We start from the raw sequence: 25,805 nt of genomic DNA, 5'->3' as shown, positions 1-25,805 counted from the left end.
TAGATAGATAGATAGATAGATAGATAGATAGATAGATAGATAGATAGATAGGTAGAGATATAGGTACAGGTATAGGCATAGATGTCTATATTGTATAGGTACAGGTATAGATTTAGATATAGATTCAGGTATAAGAATAGTATAAGTATAAGGGAAGGGCAAGAGAGAAGTAGACAGAGGAAGAGAGAGACAGAGAAAGAGAATTACCTTTGGAACAAATGGTGATTCATTCTAAGATTTCTATTGTTTTCGTTCTTAGAAAAAATAATAACAACAACAATAATAATGTTGGTCTCTAGGCAAATGGGTTTACAATGTGTACATTTCTGTAGCTATCCTTGATAGGGGCTGTAAGCTAAAAGAGACAGAAAAATATCCAACATACACTTGGGATCTTTATGTTAAGAAGGACAATCATCACCATCATAAGATTCCTCAAAAAAGTACCTACTACATATGTAAGTTGCCATAGAGACAAAAGATAGCCTCTGTCTTCTAGTTGCTTGCAATCTAATGGGAAGACATCATTTCCATGTGTTTACAAGGCAAAAAAAAAAAAAAAACAGCTCTTCTCTTTCCTGGCCCCCTGCCTATAATGAGCCCCATGTAAATTTAGACTAAGTTTCTTGAGTGCATTATGACGACATTACAAACATGAAGGATTATCTGGAATATACACACCACCCCTAAAATGAGAGCACTTTGAAAGATATGTATATATGTGTGCACATATATGTGTGTCTGTGTGTGCATAAACCTATGTATACATCTATCTGTAGTTCATATATAGAAAATAACTACACAAAGACATGTTTCTCTTCAAATACATTTCATTCATTTTTATCATCAATGCTCTCTTTATCTTCATCCTATTCAGTGCCAGACATTCAGTTCAATTGAACCACTCCCCACCAGGAACTGACAAAGACATTTGTCCTGGGTTTTCACTCTACTTCTATAGATAAGTTTTCAGACACTGAAACTTTCTCATCTCTCAAGGAATGTGGTGGGAAGGAGGGATTGTGCACAAATAAATTAGATCCACCTCGGGTCTGAGCTCCAAACAGTCACTGCTCTGTGTCCCAGTTATTGGTTCCACTGAACTCAATTAATTTCTATCTCTGATCCTCTCAAACCAAGCAAAGGAAAGGAAGAATTTCCTACCGCGAGCTGGGTATCAAAGTCCTGCTCAGACAGCTTTGGAAGAAAGATGACATCTCTGCTAGCAGGGGACCATGTTTCTTCTTTCTCCATATTCTCAAAGCTGTTTTCTCTGCCATGCCACAACAATAGAGAAGGTCCTTCCACCATTTTCACCTCTGAACCTTTTTCCTCTTAGGGAGGCAGTAAAGAAGGATAGAACCAGGGTAGGACATGATCAGAGTGATTGGGGTAAGTGGTTAGTCTGGAAACATGCCATTATGCTTACACTGAACATGTCTCATTTATTAATTCAGAAAGCTTTTACTAAGTATCTACTATGTGTCAGCTTCCCCCACCCCCAATAAATATTACCTCCATGAGAACAAAGATTGTTTCATTTCTTTTCTTTGTATCTCTACAACAGCTATGTGGCACAGTGAATCAAGTGTTGGACCAGGAGTCAGGAAGGCCTGAGTTCAAATCACACACCTATTATCTGTGTGACCCTGGGGAAGTCATTTCACCTCTGCCTGCCTCTATTTCTTCCTTTGCAAAAATAGGAATGATAAAAATAGCACCTACCTCCCACAGTTTTTGTGAGAATAAATAAGATGATATTTCTAAAGCACTCTGCAAATCTTAAGGCACTCTATGATTGCTACCAGTGCTTGGCACATAATAGAGCCTTAATAAATGCTTATTGGTTTAAGATATTGTTTTAGGTGACAGAGTTTTGTTTTGTTTTTATTGGTGGGGAGGGATGCAAGGAGAGTAGGCCTGTAATTTCATTAGCATAGGTTAATCCCAGTGCAGAACAGCACTTATAATCTTTTTTAATTTATTTTTATTCTCACTTAATACTATTTTATTTTTCCAATTACATGCAAAGATAGCTTTGAACATTCATTATTACAAGATTTTGAGTTCCAAATTTTTATCTTCCACCCTCCCATTACCCCTTCCCTAGATGGATGCAATTTGATATAGGCTATACATGCGCAATTATAGTAAACATATTTGCACATTGGTCACATTGTGAAAGAAGACTCAGAACAAAAGGGAAAAGCCACAAGAAAGAAAAAACAGAAGCAAATTTAAAAGTGTGCTACGATCTTCATTCAGACTCCATAGTTCTTTCTCTGCGTATGAAAAGCATTTTCCATCATGAGTCCCTTGAAATTATCCTAGATCATTGCATTGATGAGAAGAGTTAAGTCTATGAAAATTGGTAATCACACAATGAGCAACCTACAATCTTAAAAAAAACTGTCTTGGCCCTGAGAGTTTAAGTCAATTCTCCAAGTTACCTGACCAGTGTATGTCTTCGGTAAGACTTGAACTGAGGTCTTCCTGACAAAGAGGCTGGGTCCTTGTCTACAACTGCATCCAAGAGACAAACCTATGCTTTCAATTGTTTGTTTGTTTTCCCCAAGTTATTTATTTATTTATTTTTAGTTTTCAAGCTTCATTTCCACAAGATTTTGAGCTACAAATTTTTTTCCCTGTCTTCCCTACCTCCCACCCCAAAATAGATAGCCTCCTCAATATACCTTTCCCCAATCTGTTCTTTTTTATATCTGCTTCCATTCCTGCCCCCCATAACTTTCTAGTAATGCAAGATGGATTTTTCTATACCCCAGTGCCTATATATCTTATTTCCCAGTTGCATGTAAAAAAACAAACAATTTTTTTATATACACATTTGTTTTTAAAACTTTGAGTTCCAGATTTTTTCCCTGCTTCCCTCCTCACACACCCCCACTGGGAAGATAAGCAATCCAATATAGGTTGTACATTAGTTACACAAAATATTTCCATAGTAGGTATATTATGAAAGACTAACCATATTTCCCTCCATCCTATCCCACCCCTCACTTATTCTATTTTCTTCTTTGACTCTGCCCCTTTTCAAAAGTATTTGCTTCTTACTACCCTCTCCCCCAATCTGCCCTCCCTTCTATCATCCCCCCTCTTATCCCCTTCCCCCTATTTTCCTGTAGGGTAAGAAACCCAATTGAGTGTTTATGTTATTCCCTCCTGAAGCTAAATTCAATTAGAGTAAGGTTGTCCCATTCCCTTTTTCCTTCCTGCTCTTACCCTCCATTGTAACAGTTTTCTCTTGCCTTTTTTATATGAGATGATTTACCCTTATCTATCTCTCCCTTTCCCCTTCTCCCAATATATTCCTCTCTCACCTCTTAATTTTATTTTTTAGATATCCCTTCATATTCTACTCATCCTGTGACCTCTGTCTATGTATACATGTACATACATATGCACACCCTCACATATATATTATACACACCTACACTCTCCTATACATATATATATATATGTATATTCCCTTCAACTGTCCTCATATGGAGAAAAGTCTTATAAGTTACAAATATCATTTTTCCATGAAGGAATATAAATAGGTCCATTTTAATAAGTTCTTTATGATTTCTTTTCCCTACTTACCTTCTTCATGCTTTTCTTTATTCTTGTATTTGAAAGTCAAATTCTCTGTTCAGCTCTGTTTTTTTCATCAAGAAGGCTTGAAAATACTCTATTTCATTGAATGACCGTATTTTCCCCTGAAGCATTATACTCGGTTTTGCTGGGTGGGGGATTCTTGGCTTTAATCCTAGCTCCTTTGACCTCTGGGATATCAAATTCCAAGCTCTTCAATACCTTAAGGTAGAAGCTGCTAGGTCTTGTATTATCCTGATTGTGCTTCCACAATACTCAAATTGTTTCTTCCTGACTACTTGTAGTATTTCTCCTTTACGTGGGAACTCTGGAATTTGGCTATAATATTCCTAAGAGTTTTCTTTTTGGGATATTTTTCAAGAGACTATCAATGAATTCTTTCTATTTCTATTTTGCCATCTGGTTCTAAAATATTGGGGCAATTTTGCTTGATAATTGGTTGAAGGATTATTTCTAGGCTCTTTTTTTTTACCATGGCTTTCAGGTAGTCCAATCATTTTTAAATTATCTCTCCTGCATCTATTTTCCAGGTAAGTGTTTTTTTTTCTTTTTCTATTTTTTTAAATGCTTTATTAACTTCTGATTTACATCATTTGTTTCTGCCAGATTTTGAGTTACAAATTTTCTCCTCATTTTTCTCCTACCCACTGCCCCAAAATAGCAGCCCCACAGGATATCCCCTCCTCAAATCTGCTCTCTCCCATATTTTCTCCCATAGCCCTTTCAACATTTCCAGTGGATCTCCATGCTGTATATCTTATTTCCCAATTACATGTAAAATAGTATTAATAATAGTATATATGTATATATATTTGAATATTTGATTTTAAAACATTGAATTCCAGATTCATTCCCTTCCTTCCTTGTCACCCACCCTTACTGTGAAGATAAGCAGTTCAGTATAGGTTGTACATGTGTGGCTAATGTAAAACAGTAACATAGTAGATATATGGTAAAAGACTGACTATATTTCCCTCCCTCCTATCCCAAACGTGTTCTATTCTCTACTTTGGTACCGTCCCTTTTCAAAAGTGAGTGCTTCCAAATTCCCTCCCCCCCAGCCTGCCCTCCCTCCCATCATCCCCCCTCTCATTGCCTTCCCCCCCTACTCTCCTGGAGGGTGAGATACCCTATTTAGTGTGTATTTCATTCCCTCCTCAAGCCAAATTCAATGTGAATAAGGTTGACCCATTCCCTTTTGCCTTCCTATTCTTCCCCTCCATTGTAACCATTTCCCCTTGCCTCTTCTGTATGAAATAGTTTACCCCAATCCATCTCTCCCCATCTCCTCTCATTATATTCCTCTCTTACCTGTTAATTACACCTTTTAAGTATCATCTCTTTCTGTTAAATTGGTCCTGTACCCTCTATCTATGTATACCTGTAAACATATATACACACATTCACATATGTATTCATATGCCCATATATATACATATATATATATATATATATATATATATATATATATATATATATATATATATATTTCTATTCACTTCAACTACTGAGAAAAGTTTAATAAGTTACAATCATTGTTTTTTCATGAAGGAATGTTAATAGTTCAACTTTGATAAGTTCCTTATGATTTATTTTCCCTGTTTACCTTCTCGTGCTTCTCTTGCTTCTTGTATCTGATTGTCAAATTTTCTATTCAACTCTGGTTTTTTCAGCAAGAATGCCTGAAAGTCCTCTATTTCACTGAATGACCATATTTTCCCCTGAAACATGATACTCAGTTTTGCTGGATAGGTGACTCTTGGTTTTAATCCCAGCTCCGTTGACCTCTGGAATATCATATTCCAAGCCCTTCGATCCCTCAGTGTAGAAGCTGCCAGATCCTGGGTTATTCTGATTGTGTTTCCACAATATTCAAGTTGTTTCTTCCTGGGTGCTTGTAATATTTTCTCCTTAATCTGGGAATTCCAGAACCTGGCTATAATATTCCTAGCTGTTTTCTTTTGGGGATCTTTTTCAGGAGGTGATCAGTGGATTCTTTCAAGCTCTATTTTGCCCTCTGGTACTAAAACATCAGGGCAGTTTTTTTTTTGAGAACTTCCTGGAGGATGATTTCTAGGTTCTTACTTTGATCATGGCTTTCAGGTAGACCAACAATTTTTAAATTATCTCTCCTGGATCTATTTTCCAGGTCAGTGGTTTTTCCCATGAGATATTTCACATTGCCTTCTATTCTTCATTTGTTTGGATCTGTTTAACAGCATCTTGATTTCTCATAAAGTCATTAGCTTCCATTTGCTCCAATCTAATTCTGAAGCTATGATTCTCCTCATTGAGCTTTTGAGATTCTTTTTCCATCTGGCAAATTTGGCTTTTTAAGGCATTCTTCTCCTCATTGCCCTTTTGAGCCTCTTTTGCCATTTGAGTCAGTCTGTTTTTTGAGGTATTATTTTCCTCAGTCAGGCTGTTGACTCATTTCATAATTTTCTTGCATCGTTCTCATTTCTCTTCCCAATTTTTCCTCCACTTCTTTTTTTTAAAGCAATCGGCATTAAATAACTTGCTCAAGGTTACATGGCCAGTTATTTCTGGGTTTGGTGCTAAGCATCTGAGCCCAGATTTGATCCCCAGGTCATCCTGACACTAGGGCTGGTGCTCTTACTTGCTGAGCCACCTGGTCGCCCCATCCTCCACTTCTCTTATCTGCTTCTTAAGGTCCTCTATGGCCTGTAACCAGCTCATATTTTCCTTTGAAGCTTTTGTTGCAGGAGTTCTGACTTCACCGTTTTCTTCCTGTTTCATGCTTTGCTCTTTTTTGTCCCCAAAATAGTAGTTTAATGTTGGAATCTTCTGTCTGCTTTGTATTCTTTCCCTGGTCATGTTTCCCCTCAGTCACTTGACCCCTGGGCTTTTGGCCACAGTAGGACTCTGCCACCAGACAGGGGAGATTTCATCCCAAATGCTGGGGTTTTCTCAGCTGCTGGAGGTATTAGATGGGTGCCCTCTCTGAGGTATCCACACACTCTGGCAAGCTGGACACACACCCCAGGACCTCCACCCTAGACTGCAATCCAGATCCAAGAAGGTTAAAGCAAGAGCAATTACCCCTCATATGGTGCTTGGTCCCCCTACAATCTGCAGGCCAGAAGCTGAAGCTGCCACATGGAGCTGGCTGGCTGTGCCTGCACTTCAGCGGCTTCATGCCCTGGGGAGCAAAACCACACACTCCCACTTACTGGGTCCCAAAGTCCAGACTACACTGACCTCTCACTTTGTCCTTTGCATCTGTGTGTTGATAAATCTGGAAACAGCCACAGCCGCTGCTGATCTGGAGTCCCTCCAGGCTGGCAGCTGGTCAGGCCCACCCTGGGGCTAAAGCCTTGGCATGGGGCTGGGCTTGGCTCCCAGAACAGTGCACTGGATTCTTGCTGGCCTGCTGGGCTGTCCTCTGTGGGAGGTTATCTTCTCTGTGTCATTTTGGACATCCAAAGTTTGTTTAAAGTCCCCTTGTTACATGGATTGGGGAAGGTGGAAGCCAGAGCCATGGAGAGGTTGTGCTTCTACTCTGCCATCTTGGCTCCATTCCCTCAGTGGTTTTTTCTAATGAGATATTTCACATTGCCTTCTATTTTTTCATTTGTTTGGATTTGTTTTATACTATCTTGATTTCTAATAAACTCATTAGCTTCTATTTACTCCAATCTAATTTTGAAGGAATGATTCTCTTAAGTGAGTTTTTGAAATTCTTTTTCCATATGGCAAATTTGGCTTTTTAAGGCATTCTTCTGCTAATTAGCTTTTTGGGCCTCTTTTGCCATATGAGTTAGTCTATTTTTAAGGTGTTATTTTCTTCAGTCAGGCTGTTGACTCACTTATCATGATTTTCTTGCATCATTCTCATTTCTCTTCCCAAGTTTTTCCTCCACTTCTCTTACCTGATTTTCAAAATCCTTCTTGAGCTCCTCCAGGGCCTACAACCAATTCATATTTTTCTTGGGAGCTTTTGATGCAAGAGTTCTGACTTTGTCTTCTTCCAGTTCCATGCTTTGATCCTTTTTGTCCCTGAAAAAGGAATCTATGGTAGGATTGTATTTCCTCTGCTTGCTCATGTTGCCAGTCAATTACTTGACTTTTGAGCTTTTTGCCACAGCAAAACTCTGCTTCCAGAGAGGAGAGCTTTGTCCCAAATCACTGGAGTTTTCACAGCTGCAGGAGCTTTTAGTTAGATTCCCTCTGTGCAGCCCCCACAGGCTCTGGCACCTGGCCACACACCGCAGGACCTCCACCCAAGACCGTGATCCGGATTCAAGCAAGTCAAAGCAAGAGAGATTACCCTCTGAGTGGTCTCTTGATACCCCTAGAATCTGCAGGCCAGGAGCTCCTGGGGTAGCCATGCAGCTGTGTCACCGTAGCTCTGCTGTTTCTCACCTGGGGGTCAGGGGCTGTACCACACTCTTCTGTCCACCCCTGTTCCAACAGAGTTCCACACAGACCTTTTACTTTGTCTTTGGCATTTGTGGGTTGAGAAGTCTGGGAACCACCACCACTGCTTCACTCTCCTGAAGTCTACTCTGGCCACTGCTGATTGGGGCTGCCCTGGGGCCAAAACCACTCACTGCAGGGCTGGGCTCAGCTCCCAGTGCTCTGTGATAGACCCTTCCTGCTGGCCTTCCGGGCTACCTTCAGTGGGAGATTTGTTTCTGTCTCTCACTTTGTGGGTTCTGTGGCTCTAAAATTTGTTTAGAGTCATTTTTATATGTATTGGAGGAGTGGAAGCTGGAGTCATGGGAAAGTTTTGTTTCTACTCCACCATCTTGTCTCCACCCCCCAAACCTGTGCTTTCAAAAAACTGATATTTAACTGGAAATAGAAAATATGTTTCCAGTTGAGTTTTGAAAGGAATGGAAAAGAAACTAAAAAGTCAGGCCATGACTGAAAAAGCCATTTGAGTATAATCATCTGAGGTAAATGCAATGAGAAGAGTCTAGTTTATGTCAGTGGGGCTGAATTGTGGTCAGCTGGAGTCCATGATGCATTTCAGCTGCTTTATGAGAGTCCATGGGTGGCCTATCTAGGTTTCTGAAGAGCATGAAGATGGAATAGCAAGAAATCTTATTTCTCTATCACTTTGAGGTTGACCAAGTGCTTTGCTTTGGTTAACCTCCTGGGCCATTGTTTATGTATGTGTATGTGTGTATAATATATGCGTGTATGTATGTGTATATATATATATACATATATATGCATGTATTCATAGGTTATTTGTGCCTGACCTATAGTAGAGCATTCTGAGTTCATATTGGTCTAATTAAACACAGGCAGACACACTGCAACTTGACTCTAGCATAGAGATATCAATTTGGTCCTCATCAAGAATGAAGGACAACAACCAACCAGGGTATGTATGTGTGTGTATACACATATACTTATATACATTGCACATCTTTATAAAGCATATATTCCATACATACACACACATTCACACATACATTGCACATTATTTTTTTTCCTAGAAGAAGAAAGCAAGGCTTAGAGAGTTGAGTGACTTGCCTGCCCATAATCACCCTTGCCAGTAATTGAAGGATATCTAAATATTCTTTGCATGATGGACACAGAGGCCAGTAAAAGGGATTGTTCCACCATGTGGGCACAAGGAGTTTAGAGCCCAGGACAGGAGCTATTCCTGTGGCTGTGGATGTGAGTATGAGAACAAAAGACAAGGAAAAGGTAAAATCATAGTGAAGTGAATGCTGGACTTGGAATCAGGAAGAGCTGGGTTCAAATTCTGCCTCAGCCACTTAGCACTTGTTGACCCTGGACAAGTTACTTGATATCTCATGGCCTTGGGGCCCCAACTGTAAAATGAGGAAGTAAGTCTGCAAAACATCTTTCAATTATCTATGAAGTATTACAGAAGAAAATTTGACAGGGTTTAGGGATTAATGAACTAGGTAGTGGGGAAGGAGAGAATAGAGAAAATGAAAAGTCAGGGCCAATGTGATTATACTGGTATCCCTAGTGCTTATTACAATGCCAAAATATTATAAATATATAATTACCTTTTTCCTTCCTTCCTCCCTACCTTCCTTCACTCATTCCTAAGTCTTCTGTGTCTATGTCACAAACAACAATATTGGTAATGCTCAATGTTGATTACTGAAATTGATCACGTCAGAGCTGAATTCCCCTTATGCAGCCTCATGGTCATGCAGCATCTTCCTGAGAGCCCGTCTCAGTTTTGAGCTGTTCAGGATTAGGAAGGCAGGATGGATGGAGATGCCAGAGTACATCACTACCTCCCATACCCAAAACCAAAAACTGAAAACTGAAACAGGCGCTATGGTGGTGATGGTAAGAGGCAGAATGTATGATATGCAGAGAATGAGAAAGAGGAAGAGTGACTTCACAGTTGTAACGTGAACCTGAACACTTGGATCCTGAGGACCAGCACCATAGTGCTGCATGTTCCTCAAGTGTTGGCATAGAGAGAAAATGAGCGATATGGTGGAGGCAAAGAAGAAAGGGAAAGGGATTGACATAATAAACATTTGCAGAGGTATGAAAAAATGCCTCTGTAATGTTCCTGTGATATCATCCAAAGTGGTCTTTTCTGAGTAATTCCCAGTGACTAGATATTGGACAGCAAGATAGCTCTTTAAAAAACATATGATGATTATAAAAGTGGATATCAGTACAGACCACAATAGTAGCCAGGGGATAAATCGGGAAATTCTCCACTTCAACCAGAGGAAGATTGGGTGAGTGAAGGAAGAAATTTTCACACAGTAGAAAACAGCAAGCCAGGTGGTGAACCAGAACGAGACCATGTTAGTAAAAATCCAGAAAGTGTCAAAGTATAGCTTTTTGCTAGCTGGGAAGTAATATGTGAAGAAGTTGCCAAGTACTGCCGACACCTGTAGAAAGAAGCGGGAGATGCCCAGGCTGGCCAGGATCATATCACCAGGAGGCAGGGTACAACAGCGTACCCATTCTCTGCCCAGAACAATGCTGATGAAACTATTTTCTAGGATTCCTATGGTGGACTCCAGGAGAAATATGATCATGAAGAAGAGAATGAGTGGGCTGGGCATTATTTCTCTACTGAGCATCTGCTGAGGTTCAGATGTTCCAGGAGACCTTAACCAGGAGAGATCTAATAGCAAGCCAGACTCTCCAAGGCTTCAACAGCTCTCTTTGCTTCATGCAGAAGCCCAGCTGTGAGAGAAAGTGGAGGATCAGAAGGACATTATGTTTGTCTGATGTAGATTACAAAAGAATTCTACTACTTTTGTGGATGCAAATATGACATAGATCAGCTACAGAACCCAGTCTCTAGATTTGCATGTCCCTTACAGAGCCAGGGCCAAGGAAATATCTTGGTATGGGATACTGATCCTGGTACCTTTCAAGAACACCTTCAGAAATGTCAGCTTGTCCTCTGCCCATCCTGCTTCCCTCACTTAAGTCTAGCTATAAGGTTCCCCCAGATCTGCCCCCATTCCAGCTATTTTTGTGAGACCCTTATCTTTGTAAGACCCTTCTGCCTCCCACTATTAAACATCCTCCAGTCTATAATTGAAATGCTTAGTTGTCCATTCACACCCTGGATTCATGCTTCTATTTTGCTCCCTATGAATAGTGTATCAAGTCCCACTTTGTAGGTGTCAAGTTGACATTGAGCCTTTTATGCCATCTTTTTGAACCCCACCATTCAACCACTTCTGAATCTGCATGGAACGAAGGCACAGACTTTCCCTACTTCATTTTACCATGGGCCAAACTGTGCCCTATACCTAAAATGAGAAGAAATGCAATACAGTGGAAAGCATATTAGATGTAAAATCAGAAAGTCTGTATTAAAATCCTGCCTTGGCCAATAAATACACTTCTCAGCATCTCTGGGCCTCAGTTTTCTCACCTGTACAATGAGAGGTTGAATCTGATCTCTGAGGGCCCTTTCAGCTTTAAATCAATATTTTTTCCCATTAGGGTTCTATGATAATAGTTCATATGAGCCAATTCAGAATTGGGTAAAGGGAAGGATGGGCCAGGGGAAGGTTTGATATAACAAGAGCAGTGAAAGGACATCAGGAGAACAAAGTGGAAGAGGGTCTGTTAGCACTAACAGCCCACTCTTTGCACTGATGAAGGAGATTTAAGGGAGGATGAAGGACAAATTTTTAAAAGAACAGGGATAAAGAGGAACTAAGGAGAAGGAGACAGATGGGAGTACTTGGGTCTCTACTGACAGGTATGTCCTAAGCCAGGTTCTAGGAATATTATAGGTCAGTTTCCAGTCAAAATTATATCTCATGAAATTACCAACCAACCAAAGATTACATTTCTCCCAAATAAAGAACATTTACTTAGATATCACAGCAAAAATTTGACAAGAAAGATTCTCATATACACAGGACCACCATATCTTCAATGAGAGAAAAGATGTAAAAAATACATCATAAGGTTAGCACATGTTTCTAATGTTGATGCTTGTTCCCCCACAGAGAAGTCAATACCTTTTGTTGGTATCATCAGGGGAGATGTTTGCTCTAGAGATGAGGTTACTTGTGAATTTGTTATCCACTCCTCTTCCCAAATTTTCTCTTATTCTGGAGAGAATCATCATCCTCCAAATGGCTCATAATTTTGATGTCATTCTCAACTCCTCATGCATTCACCCCACATATCTAGTATGTCATCAATTTCGTCATTTCTACCTTCATGCTTCTTGTCTTTGTCGTGTTTGATCCACTTAGGCCAGCCTCGTTCAGGCTTTCATTGCCTCAGGATAAGGCAGTATAGAATCACTTTGGGTTGTCTCCATGCCTCAGTTTTCTCCCTAGTCCATTCCACCAATTTTCTTAAAGTGATGATTTCTCACCATATCACCCAACTACTTAATACACTCCAGTGGTTTTCTATTACTCACATGATAAACTATGAAATGCTTTACTGGGCATTTCAAACCCATCATAACCTAATTATTACCTTTCTTACACTTTATCCTTTTCCACACTGTACAATCCTGCTACTCTGACCCACTTGATGTTCCTCACATACCATTTCCTGTCCCCATAACTTTACAATAGCTGCCTGACATACTAAATATGCTCTTCCACTTCCCACAACTTCTTGACTTCTCTTAAGACTCAGATCAAATCCTACCCTCAAAGAGGCCTTTCTTGGTATTTCAAACACAGACACCCTGCCCTGCTGAATTAAACTGTCTTCCATTAACACTGTATGTATCTTGTATGTATATAGTTACTTATACACTGTCTCCCTCATTAGAAAGGGAGATCCTTGATAACAGGCACCATATTTTTAACTTTCTTTGCATCCCCAGTGCTAAAGCCCCTAGACTGACTCCCTTCCACTGCCATCATATCAACCTTGTTCCATATAAATATCACCCTAATGTGATAAATTGAAAGTTGCTGAGTGTGCCTGACAATCTTTGTCCTCGTATCTAGCCAGTAACAAAATCACTTCCATCCCTACATGGGAAAGAAAAAGAAAGAAAATAATAAAGGAAGGAAGGGAGGAAGAAAATAAGGAAGGGAGAGGAGACACCCCACCCCCACTTTCAATATCTGGATATGATCTAGGTATAACTTGGTTTCCACAGCAAAGATTTTTTTCTTTTTTAAATAACTGACATTTACATAGAATTTTACATAGGTTTTCTCATTTGCCTTGCAGAACAACCTTGTAAGAAAATTTCTATGGCTATTTAACAAATGAAGATACTGAAACTCAAAGGCATTCACTGACTTATTTATTATTACTCTTTCTCTAATGTCAGCTTTTGCCAAAAACTATGCTTCTAACCAGCTTCACCCCAATGATCACTGCTTTCCATTACCTAAGAGCAAGATCTCTGGTTATTCTTCCTTGTAACATACTTACATTCTCTTTTTGTGCTACTAGGCTTTTGGCAAATAAAATACAATCCAAATCTGACCTATTACTTTCAGAACCCCAGGAGCTGCAGACTGAAGTCCCAGGTGGTGAGCATCCTATGCAAATCATTGGTTATGGGCACTGAAAAAGAGTGCTGTAGAAAGGACTCAGTGAAAGTGCGAGATCAAATTTGGGCATTATATGCTATGATTGCTGAGACTTAACATTATTGTAGTGTCGCATCCCAGACATCATTCAGCTCTTCCAACTACTTTTTGTCCTAGTAACAGTAATAAAAACAACAAAAGCAACAACAACAATAGCTAGAACTTGTATAGAGTTTGTAGGTTTGCAAATGCTTTTAAAATATTATTTTATCCTCATCACAAACTTGAGAAGGAGGTGCTATTATTATTCCATTTTGTAGAGGAGAAAACTAAAGAAGAGTTAAATGACCGGCCCAGGTCACATAGCTAGCAAATGTCTGAAACTATTTTTTTTTCAATTTTTTGATGTATCGAATAAAATGAGCATTTCCATAACATAGTATAATTTAAAAAAAGATGATTGCACATGAAACTGCAAATCTGCTATGCACAACTGGTTTTCCTTTCAAATATAAAACAAAATTATCTGGTCAATTTTTTTCTTTCCCCCTTCCACACACCACCATAGATATGGCTATAATTAGAATAACTCTGTGTGTGTGTATCCATTTGAATGTTAGATGAATTCCTGTGGGGAGGTTTTTGCTCATCTAAGTGAATTGAGAAAACAATTAGTTACAATTTTTAGCAGACATTGCTTTAAAAACTAATGAACTCGGGGGTGGGGGGGGGAGTGCAGGGAATACAGCACCAGCACTGGAGTCAGAAGGACCTGAACTCAAATCCGGCCTCAGACACTTAACACTTACTAGCTGTGTGACCATGGGCGAATAACTTAATCCCAATTGCCCTGCCTTCCCCCCTACAGAAAAAAAAAAAAAGCAAAAACTAATGAACTCAAGATATCATTACATGGTAAGAAGACAAATACATTCAAATTTCAAGATAAAGTAGAAAGTATGATCAAGAAACTAAAATTTTGGAGCCACAGAATTGAGAACAATATTTACTGCTTTATGAAATTACATTATTTCTTATGACAAAAAGAACTGTCATTGCATCAGCCTATCAAAAAAGACATCAGCAATTATCAAAAATATTTTAATGACTTTTAATTAAAAAATCTTCCTGAATATTCCAATAAATTAAATGGCATTTGCAATGTATAAGACATGTCTTTTATGTCTCTGGCTAATGAACAGATAATGAATGAAAAAGAAAATTGTATTGACATAACAATGGAATTTAGACTAAGTAATTCAAAACTGAATATCTTTTAAATGTTTGGCTAGAAATAAAATAAATTTTCAACACTCAGCAACAGAGCTTATGAAATCATCTTATCATTTTCTACTACATGTCTGGGTGATCAAGCATTTTCATTTAATTCTTGTTATAATTCAAAATACAAAAATAAAATCAATGCAGAACCAGATGTAAAATTACGGTATTCCAATATTGATCTAAATGTTACCTATCTCTGTTCAAAGAAAGAAAATTCAAATTCCAAATAAATATCATTGTTACAGTACACTAAATATCATCCAAGTTGGCACTTCATCTAAAATGCTATTTTTAGGGGCAGCCAGGTAGCACAGCGAGTAAGAGCACTGGTTCCAGTGTCGGGATGACCTGGGGATCAAATCTGGGCTCAGATACTTAGCACCACACCCAGAAATAACTGGCCATGTAATCTTGAGCAAGTTACTTAACCCCAATTGCTTTAAAAAATAAATAAATAAATAAAATTCTATTTTTATTCAACAAAAATATAAAGAAATTTAATCTGAAGTCTTGCATATGAAGTCTTACTGAATTACTTCTTTTAATTCCTAGAGAATATCAATATAAAATATTTTAACTTTTATAATCATGGTTTTATAATTTTATATTTAGTACTCAATTGTATATTTTTAAATTATATAAAATAAATTTTAAATGTGAGCTTTTGAAGACAAAAACCATAATTTAACTTATTATAAATAGTAATATATTAAATTACCTTGGTATTCACAATGCAGTTGCTGTCATTGTTCAAAGAAGGTAAAAAAAAAAAAAAAGGTTGGAACCAATGGTCAAGAGCCTGGATTTGGATTCAAAAGACCTGGATTCAAGTTACCTGTATGATTTTGGAGTAATTTCACTTCTCTGGGTTTCATTTTCTTCCCTTGTAAATGGCTTCTAAGGTTCCTTCAGCATTGATTCAAAAAAGATTCCATAAACTTCCTGCCTCCCAGTAAAATACTGCTCCTTGAAATTTGTACAATAGCATCTTCTAACATCTAGCATTAACCCTGAGCTTCATACAGACTGCCTTCCACAATTAATGTTCTAGCCAAGTTTTCCTCACATTGTCTTTTCAAACACCTTCTCTTCTAGCCAGAACCAAAGGCTTTAATATAACATTTAAGCAGACATTTTATGTTTTTTTAATAGAAAAATAAAGCATTTTTGTTGCATGGATGTTGTGACAGGAAAAGCATCTGTGACAGACACATATATTTTGTTTTTGGAATGACAACCAAAGGTGACCTTTCCTGAGGGTCATTTGTAGAAAGTCACTGTGGTTATTTGAAAAAGAAAAAAAATGTCCCTCAAAGCAACATGATTTGTCTTTTCTTAGAAGAGGACACAGTGACAAGGGTGAAATACGACAAGAGGACAACCGGTGTATTCCAAATGTCAAGAGAAAGGAAGGCCTCCAACATGCAGGCTGAAGACCCCTTATGCTGACCTCAAGGGAGGACAAAAGTGAAGCAGGATGGGCAGGCATTAATAAGGCCTCAGTGGAAGTCAGACACTCCTAAATCCATGAGATCTCTGATTTTTTTGAATCTATGAGTATGGGAATAATGAGGAAAATGTTTAATTTCTATCCAAATTTCAGTAGGATGAAAACTTTAAAGTCAAAGGATGTGCTTTGCTCTGAAGCACATAGGTAGGAGATGATGTCCCCTTGTCATTCCAGAAGATTTTAGGCAAAAGTTTTAGTAGTGCCCATCATACCTGGGAGTTGCCAAGGATGAGGATGAAGGGATGAACATATGTGGACAGGTAAATCACAATTTGTCATGGCCAATACCAGATACTACCAAAGACTGAAAAGGCAGAATCAATGACAGAAGACATAAAAGAAAGAGCATAAAGGACGAGGAAGGAGACCAGAGACTTCAGGGCTCTGATGTGAGCCTGAGTGAGCATCCTGGACACTGTGAGAAGTGTGTTGCAGTCTCCAGGAGGGTCTCTGCAGAGAGGTAATCAGCAGAATTATTGAGACTACAAACACAGAAGAGGGGACAGAATAAGTAATGAGTTTCAAAGGGAAAAATAGGGTATTTCCAGTTTCCTAGTGAAGCCAAATAAGGTTATGTTCCCCAAGAATGTCACATGCAAGAATGCCTGGAACAAAGCATTATTCCCCTCAAAAAACAGCATGGAGACAATTAAGGAGATTATCAGGGAAGCTAGTAGGAACCAGGATACTTGTCCCTTGACTCTCCACTTCAGCCAAAAGAAAATGGGGTGAGAAAAGCTTGCTGTCTTTACACAGAAGAGGACACTAAGCCAAGTGGCAAACCAGAATGGGGCCATATTCTGAAAATCCCAGTAAATCCCAAAGTACTGATAGGCAGGCTCCTTGGAATATTGTAGGTAGTGAAGAAAATAGTAAAAGTTGTGTATCATTCCAACCCACTGCAGGTAGAAGTGGGAAGCACCCAAACTGATCAGGATCATGTCACAGGGATAAAGCTGGTGGCAACAAACACACTCCCTTCCCAGTACCACAACAATGAAGCCATTAGCCATGATCCACAGGAAATACTACAGGACAAAGAGAACCATGGTGAAGACCATGAATGTTCCCATCATTTCAGTCACTCCTCCAATGACAGCTCTTGCTTAGGTCTCTGCTAGTCTCTAATTCATGAAGTTCCTCCTCTGCTTGTTGATATGTGCAGGTAGAATGCTTTACCCTTTCTTTCTAAGTCACAATATAATTTGAGAATTCTGTGAGTTTGGGGAGAAAAGATCCATACAGCTCACTGTGGATGCAAATCTCCACCAGCCTGTTATAACAGCTCTTGTCGAATGTATGTGATGTCTTGCCCGGATCAGTGAAAAAAATTTCTCTGGGCTCCTATCATGGAAACAGCATTTCTTCTATAATATCATACATAGATCAAGAGCTGAAAGTGTCTTCACTTGCCATCTAGTACCATCCCCAAATTTTATGAATGATAAATTTGAGAGCCAACAACGTTATGACTTGTCCAAGGTCACAGGTATCTCAATACCAGAGGTATTCAGATATCAGATATCAGAGGCGGGATTCGAACCTATGCCCTGTAATTCCAAGCCCTTTGAGCCCTCAATGTAGAAGGCGCTAGATTCTGTGTTATCTTGATTGTGTTTCCACAAAATTCAAATTGTTTCTTCTTGGCTGCTTTTTAATTTTAACTGTTTCTTAAGAGGGGATTGTAAGAAACAGCCTCAGATCATTTTCATGTTCCAGCCCAGCTGCCACAGAGGAGCCACAGAAATATAAAACTAGAAAGGAGTTCTTTTTTAAACTTCTTTGGGTCCCAGGCCCCTTGGCAATCAGGCAAAGCCAATGGACCTTTTCTCAGAATAGTATGATAGTGAATAAAATAAAATATATAGAATTACAAAGGAAACAACTGACAATGAAATAAATATTTAAAATGTACATATTTTTAGGGGCATAGACCCCAAGTTAAGAATCCCTGTCCTAGTCAAACCCATTCACTTTAAAGAAAGACTGAGATCTAGAAAAGTCAAGTGATTCATCCAAGGTCCTATAGGCAGAAGACATCTAGGGAAGGATTTGAATCCATGTCATCTAACCCCAGAACCAATGTTCTTTTCTTTGCCTCTCCCTTTCACATAGCATAGAAAGACAGTTGGAGAAAGAAAGAGAGGATCCTCTAAACTTCATCAATCAGTTGGGAAGTGCTGACAGAAGCAAGAAACATATAACCTAAAATTAGGAAAAGGAGAGAAGTGGTTCTTATTAAAATGAAATTGCATTCCCATAAGACACACCCATTGACAGTGGGAAGAGGGAAGTGCACAGACTGGCAGGTAGAAACCAGGCTGAAAGTTTAACTATACTGAAAAGAAGCAGGGATTGTGAAATGAGCCTCATGTAAGTTTTTCCATCCTGGAAAGGAGGACTTTACTTGTGTGCTGTTCACACTTTCTTTTTTTTTTCCTGGTTTAAAATTTTTATTTTTTTCAGTTTAATTTTTTTTTTTATTTTTTCATTTATATCACCCATTTCCACAAGATTTTGAGTTAAAAATTTTCTCCCTGTTTTTCCCCTACCCACCACCCCAAAACAGCAATCCCATTGAATATCCCCTCCCCCAATCTGATCTCCCCTATATTTTCCCCCATCTCTCCTCCAACTTTCCCGTAGATCATGGTGGATCTGTATGCCCCAGTGCCTGTATATCTTATTTCCCAGTTAAATGTAAAATAATATAGATATAGATGTTAAAAATTTGATTCTAAGCCTTTAAATTCCAGATTCTTTCGTACCTCCCTCATCACCCAGCGTTACTGGAAAGATAAGCAATTCAATATGAGTTGTACATGTGTAGCTATGCAAAACCTTTCCATAGTGGATATATTGTGAAAGAATGACGATATTTCCCTCCATTGCATCTCACCCCCCACTTGTTCTATTCTCTACTTTGATCCTTTCCCTTTTCAAAAGTGGGTGCTTCCAACTTCCCTCCTCCCCAGTCTGTCCTCCCTTCTACCATCCCCCCATCTCATACCCTTCCCCCCTACTCTCTCTGTAGGGTGAGATAACCTATTTAATGTGAATGTCATTCCCTCCCTCAGCCAAATTCATTTAGAATAAGGTTGACTCATTCCCTTTTGCCTTCTTGTAATTCCCCTCCATTGTAACAGTTCTCCCTTGCCTCTTCTATATGAGATAATTTACCCCTATCTCTCCCCATCCCCTCTCATTATATTCCTCTCTCATGTCTCAATTTCACCTTTTAAGTATCATCCCTTCCTATTCAAGTGGTCCTCTGCATACCAGTACACATATATACATATACTCACATATGTCTTCATATGCCCATATACCCTCCTATATAGACATATATATGGATATAGACATACATACATACATATATATATATGTGTGTGTGTGTGTGTGTACATACATTTCTATTCCCTTCAACTATTCTTATACTGATAAAAGTTTCATAAGTTAGAATTATCATTTTTCCATGTAGGAGTATAAGTAGTTCAACTTTGATAATCTCCTTATGATTTCTTTTCCCTGTTTACCTTCTCATGCTTCTCTTTCTTCTTGTATCTGACTGCCAAATTTTCTATTTAACTCTGTTTTTTTCATCAAGAATGCTTGAAAATCCTCTATTCCACTGAATGACCATATTTTTCCCTGAAACATGATACTCAGTTTTGCTGGGTAGGTGATTCTTGGTTTTAATCCCAGCTCCTTTGACCTCCAGAATATCATATTCCAAGCCCTTTGATCCCTCAATGAAGAAGCTGCCAGATCCCGTGTTATCCTCATTGCGTTTCCAAAGTATTCAAATTGTTTCTTCCTGCCTGCTAGTAATATTTTCTCCTTGATCTGGGAACTCCAGAACCTGGCTATAATATACCTAGGAGTTTTCTTTTTGGGATCTTTTTCAGGAGGTGATTGGTGTATTCTTTCAACCTCTATTTTGTCCGCTGGTTCTAAAACATTGAGGCAATTTTCCTTGATAATTTTTTGGAGGATAATTTCTAGGTTCTTTTTTTTATCATGGCTTTCAGGTAGTTCAATAATTTTTAAATTATCTCTCCTGCATCTATTTTCCAGGTCAGTGGTTTTTGCAATGAGATATCTCACATTGCCTTCTATTTTTTTTCATTTGTTTGGATCTGTTTAATACTATCTTGATTTCTCATAAAGTCACTAGCTTCCATTTGCTCCAATCTAATTCTGAAGGAATGATTCTCTTCAGTAAGCTTTTGAGATTCTTTTTCAATATGGCAAATTCGGCTTTTAAAGGCATTCTTCTCCTCATTGGCTTTTTGAGCCTCTTTTGCCATATGAGTTAGTCTATTTTTTTAAGGTGTTATTTTCTTCAGTCAGGTTGTTGACTCTTGTTTTATAATTTTCTTGCAATGTTCTCATTTCTCTTCCCAATTTTTCCTCCACTTCTCTTGTTTGGTTTTCAAAATCCTCCTTGAGCTCCTATATGGCCTGTAAGCAGGTTAAAGCAAGAGGGATTATCCCTCAGACTGCTTGCTTGGTCCCCCTACAATCTGCAGGCCTGGAGCTCTGAAGCAGCCATGTGGTGTTGGCTGCATGGCTGCAGGGCCTCAGCTGCTTCCTCCTCCAGGGGATAAAGGCCTGACTGCACTCCTGAACTCCCAGTTCACAAAGTTCACACTGCACTGACCTCGCACTTTGTCCTTAATATCTATGGGCTGATAATTCTGGAAACTGCCACAGCTGCTAGATATCTCTGTACTCTCAAATATATGCCAAGTAGCAGTTTTGCCCTTCCAAGGACTGGCAGCCATCCCTATGGGTTTATTGCACCTGGATTTCTGCACAATCCCCATTTTGGGGCTTGATGTCCATGAATATTGAGATGGGGTTTCATCCCTCTCCTTATCTGCAGTGAGAAAAAGTTGTATCTGTACTAGGGAAATTGCCCAGTTTGTTAACAAAGCATACATTCTTCCTCACTGTGCTCACCACTGAATCACTACAGTCTCACACACAATATTTAGTCCTAAAGCAACGTCTTCATCCAATCTCCCCACAGTGACTCCATGCACTCAGTTCTGAAGGTTACTTTGTTTTGTGGGATAGTTTACTGTTATTGTTGTTGCTTTTTATTATCTCTCTGTCTTCCTAAAGAATGGAATGCAGAATTGGGGTCTCTTCTCCATCCACAAGGCAGAGAGGCCTCTGTCCTCTTAAGTGGGAATTCATACTGTCCAGCTCAGGCCAGGATTCTGGGCCTTGATCTAGGTAAGAATAAGTAGAAAGGAAGGAACAGGGCATTGCAGGCAGGCAGATAGATGCTCCTGAAAGTTTCAGTCATCAGCAAAATAATGAACGTAGCTGTCCAAGCAAAAGTCATCTAAAAAGTTAGTCTAACCACCTTTATAAGGACTCTAAAAAAACAGGATGACTACCATTCAATTGCAAATCCAATCAAACAACTGAGATTTTACTATGGTTTCCACACCATCTTTTACTGGTTCACTCTATTTTAGACAAGGGTTACCTTGTTAAGTGCTTGAAATATCTATCTCCAGATCACCCTAAGTAATCAGTCAATCCCTCAATGAATTTGTGACAGTAAATTCTAGTTGAAGGCAGGGAAGATTTTTAATTTACTAAACAATAGAAATCTAAGGCATATGAAGAATGATGTGAAGGGGAGTTAAATGAGAAAAATAAAAACAAAGGATCTACAATACTAGAAGATTGCATTGATTCAGATTAGAATGAGAAGAGCATTTCCACTCATTCTAACTTTACTAAATAATCAAATGCAATGTAAACCAAAGGGATGCAAATAGAACAATAGTAACTGAGCCTGGGGGAGATTTGCATCTATTTCGTTCAAGAATTGTCCTTGGCTTGCAATCATGTATCTTTCTTTCCAGTTACACTAGGGTTCTGAATCACCAAAGCACCCAGAAAGGGAGCCTAGAAGAGAAGAGGGTCCTCTAGAAATTTGTATATATCAATAACTATACTCCATTGTTGGTTGGTTGATTGGTTGGTTGTTTTCCTTTGTCCTTGAAGAAGACCAAAATGACATCACTATGCTTGAGTCAGGGTACAGCATTTCTGACTGTGGCTTATTAAACCAACGCAAGCTCTGGAAGTGTCTGCTATAGGAACTGACACAAATAATCCACAGGGACATTTGGAGTTGAGATGTAACTAAATTTGTGCATCTCACATTTCTTTTGAGCTACTGAAATCCTGCTTTGCTCACAGAGCACGATGCTTTCTTTGATGCAGGACCCCATGCCATGTAGTCCATTGCCAGTGCCTCTCCTGTCACACAATGGATTATAAAATTCTTCAGAGAAACCTTGAGAGTGTGCTTGTATTGCTTCTTGTGACCTCCATGTGAGCACTTGCCTTGTATGAGTTCTCTGTAAAATAGTCTTCTAGATAAACATACATTTGCCACTCAAATAACATGGCCAGGATATTGGACTTGGACTCCATTATTATAAGGTGGGGAAGAACTCTTTCATAAATCAAATAGGAGGCAATATGGTATAATTGAAATGTTGATAGACCTGGAGTCAAATTCTGGCTCTGTCTTTTGCTATGTTTGTGTGATCTGCTACATACTCTAAAGATGATGCATCAGAAAACATGGATAAAATATGCAGAGGACAAGAAACCCTGAAGAGATTTAAATATACATTGTTGTAGAAAGAATCCATATTAAGTCAAATCAACAAGATTGTATTAAATGGTAACAGTATGCAAAGTACTATGCTAAGCTTTGGGAATACAATTAAAAGCAGAAAGAAAGGAAGACTCTCCCCTCAAGGAGCTTATACTCTACATATATTCTAATAAGGGAAGACATATAACAGCGAACTGAAGGTGATGTGGGATTGTAGACAAAGTCCAGGAGAGTCAGGCTACAGTCTAAAAAGGGAAGAAAATGTGTCTGACCTGAGCCTTCTCATTAAAATAGAGGTACTAGAAGGAATTAGCCAGTCAGAGATAGAGTCCACAATGGCAGGAGATATTTCCAATGTGTGGATTCTAAGATGAAGATGTTTTTGAAGCATTTTAGTGAAAGTCCTAGAGAGGCCGGTGTGTAGACTACGGACAAATATATATATATATATATATATATATATATATATATATATATATCACTAAGACATAAGTACCAGTACCTAGAAAAATATTTTGTACTTGGTAAGCATATAATAAATGTGAGTTGATTAAATGAGAAAATAAGGGAAGAAACTGGTAGCTTGAATCCATGACTACATCATGATGGAACTTTAAAAAACTGGTCCCTATTAGCTCCACAGATAGCACAAAGAAGATGAAGAGAACACATACTATCATTTTCTATGTCACCCCAAAACAGTAATTAATAGTGTTGTTTTCTTTTTTTTGCCTTTTGGAGGGCAATTAGGGTTAAGTAACTTGCCCAAGGTTACACTGCTAGTTGATTTTGTGTGTGTGTGTGTGTTAAGTGTAGGAGGCCAGAACCGAACTCGGGTCCTCCTGACTCCGAGGCCAGCACTTTTACTCACTGTGCCACCTAGCCACCCCTTTCTCTTTTCAGAAGTCTCCATAAGTAAATAAGGAAAATTGTGTACTTTATCTGCATAACTAGGTAAAGGAAAGTAGATAAAAGAGGTGAGTCATTTAATTTTCCCTTCATTTGGAGCTGTAAATGCCCCGTGGATGAAGTTTTTATAGTTCCCTTTTCTAGTCCTTATTCACCTAGCTAGTAATTGCCTAATCCTTACTGGAGCAGTGGGCTATGGATATCCAGAATGTGAAGCACCAGAACATAGTAAAATACTATCAGTCTACTACACATGGCCCTGTGTTCACATGGCCTGAGAACAAAGTTGATGGACACCACCATTCCTCAATACCTGCCTACTCATTAGAGGAAGGATATTTCCAGGAAAGCCCATTCTAGAGTTTAGTCTTCTAGTCAAAGAAGGGCAGACATGAAGATTGCTTCTCAAGATTATGACAAATCCTGAGAAGAGAAATATCCTGAGCAGTGTACTTCTTGAAATGAGAAAAGGATTATCCATGTGTCCCCCTGCCCCTAGATGAAGGTGCAGTAAAGAGCTAAAGCCAAGATGTGGGAAGAAGAGTATATTTTGGCTTGACTTAGACATTCCATGTAGGTATAAAAGGAAAGGGCTTATCTGTCCATACCAGGTTTCATTTCCAAGGAAATAAAAATCATGGGACAACAACATTGCAGGAGTCTGTATAGGATGCTCAAGAAGAAGAGTCACTAGAATGTCAGGGTGTTACCCTGATGGTAACCCCAAGTTCAATTTACCTGGTAGGAAAATCCATACTATAGGATAGTGCTGAGTAAGTCTATAGGACCCTCTGGAAAAGTAGAAGCCCCTAAAAAAAGCAGACAATTGTGTATTTTGTAGAGGAGTCTTTGACAATCTCCTTGTGATTTCTACATTTGAATTCCTTCCAGTCCCCTGCAGCTTCTGCATTTTTAGTAGGTTGAAATATAGGCAGTCTTGTATTCAAAACTACATGATACCTTGAGTTGTTACACAACACCTAGTTTTACCCACATTTATAGAAATCTAGACATAAGCTATACACAAACTATACTTGGAAATTTCCCTTAATAAATTCTATGTGGATATAATAGTTAATTAAATAATAATTTTGGAGTTCAAGACCAATCTCAGTCTATTTGATCCAGGGTCAGGGGCCTCTGGCCCACAGTTTATACTCTAATTATGCATTCCTGTCTCACAAGTGGTAAAGACAGTCAGTCTGAGCAACCTAAGCCTGACTTACAAGGATAAGATACAGTCAGCTTCTTGGCCTCCATTTTTGACTGGGTAAAAGGTATTTGCTGTTCCTCTTTCCCCCATTTGTACTCTAGATTTAGTCCCAGATCTGATGTTCCTCACATTATGAACTCGAATACAGTCAATGTTGCCCACCATCATCACTGTTCAACTTTATTCAACAAGCATTTATTAAGCATTTACTTTGGGCAAAGTCCAATGCTAGTTGCTGAGGGTACTAAAAGAGATTCAACATAAACTCTGCTTCTCCATCATCTTCGTCAAGTATTTTCCTAAGTGTCCACCATGGGGAGGGTATTACACTAGGTCCAAAAGACTCAAAAGAGGCTTCCTACATGTCCTCTTCCTTCAAGGAGCCTACAATCTCATCAGAGACATGAACATATACTTACAAGGATTTCAGATTTTATCCTATAGGAAATGAAAAGCTGTCAGAGCTTCAACTGGCATGGAATGAAGAGGGCTTTATCCTAGTGTGCCAACTTGCTGTGGGGGATGCTACCTTCTCAGAACAGAGTTCTTCTCCTTCACTCTCCCTCCCACAAATCCCCTTGAAGTCTTCTGCTGCCCATGCTACTGGGGTCACCACTTCCACTGTCCTATTACTAGGGCTCACCTTTCCCC

The 25,805-nt window shown here is 38.9% G+C and overlaps 2 protein-coding genes across 8 annotated transcripts in view; both read right to left on the bottom strand.

Annotated features, from left to right (window-relative positions):
• The window catches only part of LOC138160705 (olfactory receptor-like protein OLF3), a 650,404-nt gene that overhangs the window by 396,256 nt on the left and 228,343 nt on the right, over positions 1-25,805 (bottom strand). The gene's annotated exons all lie outside the window — the stretch shown is intronic.
• On the bottom strand, positions 9,762-10,664 carry LOC138160509 (taste receptor type 2 member 134-like). Its single transcript, XM_069087061.1, has one exon. The coding sequence runs from the start codon at positions 10,662-10,664 to the stop codon at positions 9,762-9,764; it is 903 nt and encodes a 300-aa protein (XP_068943162.1).

This window comes from Petaurus breviceps, unplaced genomic scaffold, assembly GCF_028583685.1.
Source record: "Petaurus breviceps papuanus isolate PSGF00001 unplaced genomic scaffold, PetGlider_PUasm1.0 181, whole genome shotgun sequence".
In the NCBI taxonomy this organism is placed as follows: domain Eukaryota; kingdom Metazoa; phylum Chordata; class Mammalia; order Diprotodontia; family Petauridae; genus Petaurus; species Petaurus breviceps.
This window is presented reverse-complemented; position numbering and strand designations above follow the sequence as displayed.